Source organism: Triturus cristatus, chromosome 10, assembly GCF_964204655.1.
Source record: "Triturus cristatus chromosome 10, aTriCri1.1, whole genome shotgun sequence".
NCBI lineage: Eukaryota > Metazoa > Chordata > Amphibia > Caudata > Salamandridae > Triturus > Triturus cristatus.
Genome location: NC_140593.1, coordinates 78515085 through 78524705, shown reverse-complemented (window position 1 = coordinate 78524705; position 9621 = coordinate 78515085). Strand labels below are relative to the sequence as shown.

At 50.5% G+C, this 9621-nt stretch overlaps 1 protein-coding gene across 1 annotated transcript in view; it reads left to right on the top strand.

Moving 5' to 3' along the window:
- The first annotated feature begins 1768 nt into the window (after positions 1-1768).
- The window catches only part of EFHB (EF-hand domain family member B), a 310345-nt gene continuing 302492 nt past the window's right edge, over positions 1769-9621 (top strand). Inside the window, exon 1 of the mRNA XM_085630456.1 lies at positions 1769-1899. Coding sequence (XP_085486582.1) covers positions 1837-1899 — 63 coding nt within the window. The 5' untranslated portion in view covers positions 1769-1836. The remainder of the gene's footprint in view (positions 1900-9621) is intronic.

The window sequence follows — 9621 nt, the reverse complement described above, 5'->3', positions numbered from 1 at the left end:
TAGTCATAGATTCGGACACCATTCAGATGGGTTTGGGGGATTGATGCGGCCACCTAGTGATGGGAGAGCAGTGGTCAGGACAAGAACTTCAGCTGCACATCAGCTGTCCAGATTTAATATCTGGGTCTCTCCCTATCGAAACCTTCACAAATGACAGGATCTGATGTTGTACTGTTATGGATGGACAATAGCTCTGTAGTGAGATATGCCAACCTCCTCTGGGGAACTCTGTCCACAGTTCTAACTGGTGAAAGGGTTCTGGTACTTTTGCCTCGAACAGAAGATTGCAGTGATCGTGAAATATCTTCTGGGCTATCCATCATAGTAGCAGATTGGCAGCTCCTCAGCTCCTCCATGATAACGAACCGACAGACTGGAAATTGCACACCAGGTTTATGCTTTAACTTCAAAATCTCTGGGGTCAGTGTGCCATAGATCTATTTACATCCAGACTGACGAGACACGTGCAATGCTTTTTCAATTGGATGCCAGATCCCGAAGCAATAATAAGAGGCATTTTACTACTGGTGAATGTTCCTGAATTGAATTACGCATTTTCCCCATTTTAGTTGATTCTGAAGGCAATAATGCAGGTCAGACGCCAGGAGGCAGGATTGCTCATATTTTTGCCATGGTGGACAACTCAGGTATGGTACCTAGACCTGCTAAAGTAGTCAGTTGACATTGCAAGACTGTTGTCAGTATATGAACAGATGCTGACATCTCATAAGGGGACACTCTTTCTCTAGTGCAAGAGGGCCTCTTACATCTCATGGCATGGATGATTTCAGGTCACGTGGTGCTTTAGAAGCCTTTTGGGCCGGCTAAATGTTTAATCAGGGAATCATGGGCTCTTAGGAGTTACAAAACTGCATGAGGCACATGATCTGTGATCAAAGAACGTTGGTTAACTATTTTTGTGATGTTTTGGAATGTTGGGTCATTCTACTGGACTCTCTGGTCATACCCAGACCTTATTCCCTCCTTCAGCCTCTGGGCCTTTATGATATAATGTGTATTAGCTTAAAAAATGTATATATCTTCATACCACTTCGGCTTCTAGTCATAACAATCACTTGCCTTCTTTTATAGAATCTATATTGTCTTTAACGTTGTGCAGAAAATTCTAAGTGCATGTGAACCGACTCTGGAAGCAACAACCCCCACTAACCTTCTTAAACTAATTTGAAAAAATGCTAGAACACGCCCTAAAGACTAATCTATATTAATAGTATTAATAATTTGTTATAGAATGTGTCTAGGTGAACGGAATGAAAGCATGTGAGCTGCACAGTTTCGCAATGCAACATGAGAACATTTCTACAATGGACTCTCCTTGGAGAATGATTGTCGCCAAGCGTCCTTGAGGAAGGACTCAGCTGCCCCCACAACCATTTCACACTATGGAACTTTGTGTATATATTTAATTTAGCTACCATTTGTATACTACGTTTTTTTAAACCGGTCGTAAAAGCATCCACTGACCTGAAATATAGCCATGTAAATATACTATGACATAAAAAGTATACGATATTTTAAAGAATATTTTAAGAATTGCTTAAATTAACTAAACTCAAATATAAACATAAAATAATTCTAGCAATCTCGTTATTCTCTCCACTTTTTAACATGTTTATAATATCCTATTTAAGATGCAGACACTCTTACAAGTTCATCATGGCCGTTCGCTTCGCACCAGCCGGTAGAACACCTGTCATCTCCCCCAGTGTCTTAGTCCGTCATCTGTGTGTACGGTTGCTAGGCGACGGCGACGCACAGGCTCCCTGTGCCGAGCTCCTTGTACCGTGCCGGGTCCGCCGGTCTCAGGGGGTCATCATGGGTGAGGGGAGGCTGCGCTACTGCGGGCTCTTTGTTGACCGGTCTCCGCATATCGTGCCGGTGAGTGACTGAAAGAGGGTGCCAGCAGGGCCAGCCCTCGCCGGTGTGTGTGAGTGCTAGGGCACAACACTTACTCCCCGACTCCCACCCAACGGTTGGCCGGGAAAAATCCTTGTTTTAATTCCAATTAAATGCTCACTTTTATTTTATGGTATGGTCTCCGTCCTTTCTGAGAAATGCTCATCGCCTAAAAGTGGCAAACGTTGGTTATGTATATTTAATCAGGGCACAAGTCCTAACAAGCATTTGCAATGCAATAGGTCTCGCATCTGCGAGAGTTTGATCTACTGGCATTGTAAATAACTATGCCTTTTATTTATGTGTATTGAAAACCTGCAAGTGGTGCATAAACACGCACTTGTACCTTGTACTTGTACTTGTAGTCCTTGCTTATGAGAAGCAAGGCTGGCAGTAAAAGCGGCGCAGTTACTGACAGCCTCACATCTCGTAAGCAATGACTGCAATGTCAATAGCTCAAATTCTCCCAAATGGTAGACCTGTTGCATTGCAAATGCTTGTTAGCCATGTAATTTGCCACTGGAGCCACTTTTATTTTGGTGCCCAGGCCTAGTTTCTGTCCCAGTCCGACCCTGTCTCCAATCAATCTCATAAGTAATCAAAGGGTTAACATTCTGACCTCAGCCACTGTAGCGTTTCTAATGCTATTATCTGCATGCTTGCGCGGTCGCGCTAAAGGATCACAGGAGCCGGTACTTTATACTTTACACGCGGCTCCCGACTGCCGCGCCGAGGCCACGCCTATTTATTTATACCCGCTAGCGTCTGACGTCACGCGTCAGCGCTAGAGCACCCCAGCAGCGCGGAAGGCTAGAAAGCCTCGTGCGCGCCGGACATTACACTCCTTCCAACTTTTATAAAACATTAAATCAAAACGCAAAAATCAAAATCAACGATGAGTCTGTTACCAGTCTGCCAGTCCTTTCAGGTTACACCATATAGTCCGCCAACTGGGACGACGGTGCCGGGTTCTTCCGCAGGCTGTAGCGGAATTGGTTGCCTCTGGGTAGGGCCACCTCGGGGGTTCTGCGCCTTGGGGTATTATGCTCTTCCCGGGACGGGGAGCAGCCGGGCAGGTTACCCCCAGGTGTGGCTGGGATAGACTGGGAGTCACAATCTTCACCCAGACCGTCCTCCCCCTCCTGGTCTCCGCTCAGCTGGTCGGGGTCGGGTCCCTCTGGTTCGGCCCCGGAACGTGAAGGTGTCCCTGGATGGACTTTTTTGAAGAAGGACACATCTCGGGTGACCGTTTCAGCTCCTCTTTGGGCGGTCACCATCGTGCCCGTCCGGCGGGTGACGATCCACGGTTGTGGTTCGAAAGGAAGTCTGAACTTGCTGCCTGGGTAGCGGTCCTTCACATACACTTGATCCTGCCATTGTATCGTGGACTCCTTAGCTCCCCTTCGTCGGCTGGCTTGGTCAATCGAGCGCATCCGATTGGCTAGAGTCTTTTCATTAGTGGCTTGTGCCGGAATCCAAGTCGGGTGGTGAGGGATCGTGTCACTCACTACTCTCCCCATGATGGCTGTTCCTGGCGCTGCCTCTGTTGTGACATGGGGGGTCATCCGGTATTCCCTCAGGAAACTGTAGATCGCCCTCTCCAGTGGAGATCCGTCAGCCATGGCTATGCGTATGGTTTTGTTGAGTGTCCTCATAAACCTCTCCACCTCTCCATTGGCTTGGGGCCATCGTGGTGTCACTTTGCGATGATGGATCCCCCAGCTCTTGAGATATTCTGCAAACTCCTGCCCCTGCAAGGGGGGTCCATTGTCAGTCTTGACCACCCCGAATATGCCATGAGTGGCGATGGTTTTCTCAAACTTCGCTATTACTTCAGTGGCTGTCTGGCTCCCCACGATTTCGACCTCTGGGTATTTGGTGAAATCATCAATGATGACTAACGCGTACCGTCCATCCGGGAGATGTCCGAAGTCGGCGCTCACGCACTCCCACGGCCTCAGGGGGTTTTCTTCGGTCGCCACCGGGTGAGGGCGATCCGGCTGTCCTGCCGCTTGGCACCACGTGCAGGTTCTCACCGCCTGCTCAACCATCGCATCCATGCCAGGGAACCATACTTTGGCTCGGAGCCTGCCTTTCGTTTTCACCATTCCTTGATGCCCCCTGTGGGCGAGGTCTACCGCCTGTTGGGCGAGGCTGGCCGGCATGACCAGTCTCGGGTCACGTAGAAGACATCCTTGGGTGTCGACGGACAGTTCGCCCTTCACTCTCAAGATGGATTCCAGTGTCAGCTTGGCTTGGGGAGTCCTCCGACTTAGGGACTCTTGGATTGTTCTCCAATCCCCCGACCTGACGGCCTCCGCCGCTGCTCTCAAGCATTCATCACCTCTCGACGCTTCTATGATTGCAGCTAGGCTCATCGGGAGGGGTCGTGACCGCTCTGTCACATACCGGACGTACTCCTCTGTGTCCTCTGCCTCTTCCTTTTCTTCCGTGGTGGCTTTCCGCGGGTGCCTTGACAGATAATCCGCCGGGTTCGTGGCCCCCGGTTTGTACTCCACCCTGTAGTCGTACCCTTGTAGTTGGAGTATCCACTTTTCAATCCGGGGTGGCGGCTTCGAGGCTGACCCTTGGAATAGAGGTATGAGGGGCTTGTGATCGGTTGTCACCATGAAGTGGTGGCCGTACACATATACATGAAAGTGCCTGCAGGCCCAGTGGATGGCAATGCCTTCTCGCTCGATTTGCGAGTAACGCTGCTCTGTCTCGGTCAGGGACCTGCTGGCGTAGGCGATGGGGGCCCACTCTCCGTTGCTCTGGAGTTGAGTCAATACCGCTCCCAGACCAAAAGGGCTTGCGTCCACCGCCACATTGGTGGGCTTCGCCGGGTCGAAGTACGAGAGGGTAGTGTCCGCCGAGAGGGCCGCCTTCGTTGCTTGGAACGCTTGCTCCTGTTCCGGGCTCCACTGCCACGTGGTCGACGACTTGGTCAACTCCCTGAGGGGTTTGGTGAGGTTGGAGGGATCCGGAATGAAGCGGCCGCAGCAGTTGACCATGCCCAGGAAACTCCTGGCCTCGGAGATGTTTGTCGGGGCTGGGGCTTCTTGGACATCCTTCACCTTGTCCGGGTCTGGGGCCACTCCTTGGTCCGAGAAGGTGTATCCGAAAAAGCTAATCTTGTTCTGCAGGAATTGACACTTCTCTCGGTGCAGGGTCAGGCCTGACTCCTGAATTCTTTTGAGGACCCCTCTCAACCGCTGGTGGTGTTCCTCTATGGTTGACGCGTATATAAGCAGGTCGTCGCTCACATTAAGCACGCCGGGGAGCCCGCTGAGGACTTCTCTGATGGTATTTTGGAATACCTCGGCGGCACTCGAGATGCCGAAGTTGAGACGCCGATACCGTCTGAGGCCCACATGTGTGGAGAACGTGGTATTGTACCTCGAGTCCGGATGAAGTGGCAGCTGGTGATAGCCTGATCGTAGGTCCATCTTCGATAACCACCTGGCCCCGTTCAGCTCTCCCAGGATGTCATCAATGGTGGGCGTCAGGTGTCGTTCCCTCTTTACTGCGGCATTGGGGAGGCGCATGTCCACACAGATGCGGACTTGTCCTGGCTGTTTCAGCTTCCTGGCGATGACGATCGGGGATACCCTCGGGGTTGGCCCGCTGACCTTTTCAATGATGCCTTGTCCCTCCAGGGCCTCCAGCTCCTCCTCGACCTTTTGCCTCAGATGGAACGCGATTCGCCTGTGCCTCAGCGCCACTGGTTGGACCGACGGGTCGATGTGTAAGGACACTTCCTTCCCTTTCAGGCATCCGATGCCTTTGAAAACTTCTCCGAACTCTTCCATGATGGTATCCAGTTCTTCCTCTAGGACTGCCATGGCAAACGAGATCAGTCTCAGTTCTTCGGCCGATTGCCCGCTCAGCAGCATCCCACTGCCCTCTTCTGTGACATAGACGGTGGTGCTGATCCTCCTCTCTCCATGTTGCAGCTCTGTCTTGAAGCACCCGATGAGAGGGATGGGTGTCTTCTGGCCGTACGCGAACACTCGGATCTTCTCCTCTTGCAGCGGAGGCTTGGTGCGCAGTTGGTGGTAGACATTGGCGGCCATCAGCTCAATGGATGCCCCAGTATCAATTGTCGCCTTTACCTCCTGTTGTTGGACCAAGATGCGACATTTTGGATGTCTGCGCTTCTTCTTTTGTGGCTGGTTGATCGCAAACACATAATGGACTGGGTACTCTTCGGTGTCATCGTCCATGTCTTCGCTGTCCGCCCCTTCCTGCACCGCATGGGCCGCCTCTTTCTTGACTCTGGTGGACCGGCACACCGCCGCAAAGTGGTTCATCCACCCACAGGCGCTGCACTTTTTCCCTCTGGCGGGACAGTCTTGCATGCGGTGGGGCTGGCCGCCACAGTATCCGCATTCTTTCTTCTTCGTCTCTGGTTGTCTTTTCCCTCCGGCTGGTCTCCCTTTGGGCCGTACCACGTTCGCCGCTTCCGCCACCTGCACTTGTTCCGTCTTCACGGGACAATGTAGGGCTGCTTCCATGTGCGAGGCCCTCGCCTGCGAGAGCTCCTTCGACCGTCCGAGGGTGAGGATGTTCGCGAGGGGCTTTCCTTCTTCCTGGAGGACCGTGACCCGGAGCTTGGACGAGTAGCACCCTTGTATGATCTGCCCTCGGATCTCCTCTTGCTCATCGCGGAAACCACACGTGCTGGCTAACTCCTTCAGTCTGCCGTGGAACGCATCAAGGGACTCTTCCGCCTCCTGTTTGGCTTGACGGAAGATGAATCTTTCATAGTCTCTATTCGCCATGGGTTAGAAATGGGCGTTGAGAGCGTTCAGCAGCGTGTGGTAAGTTTTCGGCGTTGCCTCCACAAGAGTTTTGTAGATGCGGTGGATGTCTTTGCCTCCTAGGTGGAGTAGCAGTGCTCTATGCCTTTCCCTCGAGATGCCTGCCCCTTCGAAATAAATTTGTAGGCGGTCTCTCCAATCCCTCCAGCGCGGGGCGAGGGACGATGGGGCACCGTCAACGACAAACGGCTCAATGGCGGGAATCGACGCCATCTTGGCACGTGCGCAGCACGCGGTGGAAGCCGGCTACCTCTCCTCTTTGTCGAAGCCAATAGGTGGGCCCCCCCTTGTGGGCGTCGCGCGTGGTCTCCCACCGTGCCTCTACACCATCCAGCGGGCGCGCATACCTCCAGGAGTCATCATCGGGACCCTCAGGGTGTTCAGGGGCTTGGGCGATTCCACCAGGCTTGGGCCTGCTCTGGGGTAGGGTGCGGCCGTCGTCAGGCTCCTCGTGGCATCAGGCCTGTCACCACCCAGGCGAGACATACCCCTCACAGGCTGCAGGATGAAGCTCCAAGGCTCTCTCAGTGTCTCCACAGGCTGCAGGATGGGCCTTCAGGGCTCTTTCAGTGTCTCCTACCGGAACCACCAGCATGCACAGCCGGGTCACCATGAGAAGGGGACACCAACCACAGGCCCAGGATACATGTGTGGCCGATGTACCACACAGTGGGGCATGAAGACATCAAAGCAGGGCTCAATACACCCCTCGTCTCCAGTGTAGCGTTTCTAATGCTATTATCTGCATCCTTGCGCGGTCGCGCTAAAGGATCACAGGAGTCGGTACTTTATACTTTACATGCGACTCCCGACTGCCGCGCCGAGGCCACGCCTATTTATTTATACCCGCTAGCGTCTGACGTCATGCGTCAGCGCTAGCGCACCCCGGCAGCGCGGAAGGCTAGAACGCCTCACGCGCGCCGGACATTACAGCCACTACACACTAAAATCATATACCCATAGGTCAAGGAATAAGACCTCACCACCAGACCGGGAAAATGACTGAAGGACAATACCAAACCACATAAATGAAATCTGATTCAGACTCATGTCTGTGTAAAGTGCTCAGACTGACGAAACTTCTCAGTTGTATTAAGTAACACCAGTAGCATGAGGTGTGCTACACTAAAGACGATAACGTAAGCTGAGAACTTTGGTTACTTTGTGCGAATCTCATTTCCTGTTTTCAAATTTGTTGTCTGATGTGGACAATTTTTATTATGTGGGAGTCATTACTGTTATTGTCTTGTTTGGTACTTCATACACCACACATGAACTGTTAATGTACTACACTAAATAACAAATGCTTGTTTGTAATTTTCCAACTATAAAATGCATGCTCTGGGTCTGTGGAAAACAAGAAATGATTGCCATCCTACTTTTGAGATTTTAAGTTAAAATCACATGAAACTGCCTTTTTTCTATTTATTTAATGTGTAGGTTTATAAATCCCCTGCATGGCTACCAAGAGGCCATGTAAATGACAGAGTTTGTATTTTGCAAGTCACCTAACGTTAACAGTATAAAGGCTCTGGAAGACTCATATTCTACATAAATCATTTTAGAGAAAAGATAAACACCATATATTAAGACCTCTTGTAAACATATATCCACTAAAGTTTGTTTTAAAAAAATTGTTAGCATATGTTGACAAAGTTCTCCATTTTTTCAACCCCCTCCCTATATGTGACCTCTTAATTTGCTAAAACGCAGCGGATCCATGTATGAGTGCAACTCTAAGAGTTAAATACATGTGGAAATATTTCATTGTATTCATCCTCAGAACACAAAACAAATATGTATAAATATCAATAAGATGGCAAAAAACAATATGGATACAGATGAAATGTTAAAACAATACCATTAAACAGGGCCGGGGGTGCTAATATCATGTTGGACAAACTTCAAGTCCCACAATGCAGCAGTCCAGACGGTTGCATTCTGGGATTTCCTTCCAAAATTGTAAACATGTATTAATGAAAACCCATCCTCTTAAAAGCAAAACAAGCCTGAAAATGTTGCATTCTGGGGCTGGTAGTTACGCTCTTAGCGTAAGTATAGGCACAAAAAAAGAAAACCTCAAATGTGGGATGAGCTACAATGTCAGAGCATACTCATGTTCTGACCTGATGCGGGAGCACTTGGCAACCTTGAGAAAGGATAGAGGACTTCATTTATTTGTAGACTCGTAGCCAGTTTGGACGACCAAAGCTGAAACTGCGGAGATCACCATAGCATCAGTGGCGTAACGATAATTTAGGGGGCCCCCTGCAAGGTAAGTGGAGGGGCCCCCTCCAGACTCTATCAGGAGCTCCCCGGCCGAAGTGCAGTGCTGAGGGGGCCCCCTGAAGCTTGGGGGCCCCCCGGCACTGCGGGTGTTGCGGGGGCCTGTGTTACACCCCTGCATAGCCTCGGTATCAAAATACGACGTTTCATGAAGTGGCCACTTCCAAACAAAACCATGAGGAGATACGTTAGATGTGCGGGCTGGATACCTTTGCAGCACACAAGCAGACACAGCTTCAAATCTGCCGCTTTCAGAGGTTCACATAGTGCAAAGGTGCGAGTGCCCAGCAGCCCCAGTTCAGTCATCCAACTAATTGTTTGAATAAAACAACTGGTACGAGTACGACAACCAAAACTTCGCCCGATTTAAAATAACTCCACCACTCACAAATTACTTTACCAACACGCATTGGTAAAGCTGATAGGTCTTGGCTATTCGAAATCTATTGGCTTTCTTAATGTTTTTTTGTGGTGTGACGGGAGGAGCAAGCAGGTCGGGGAAGGAGATTACATGGGCCAACAAAAACGGGTCAGGGCGTCACAGCGTAATGAAAATTAAAAGCATAATTTTAAAAAGCGCTGTAACGCGGACAGC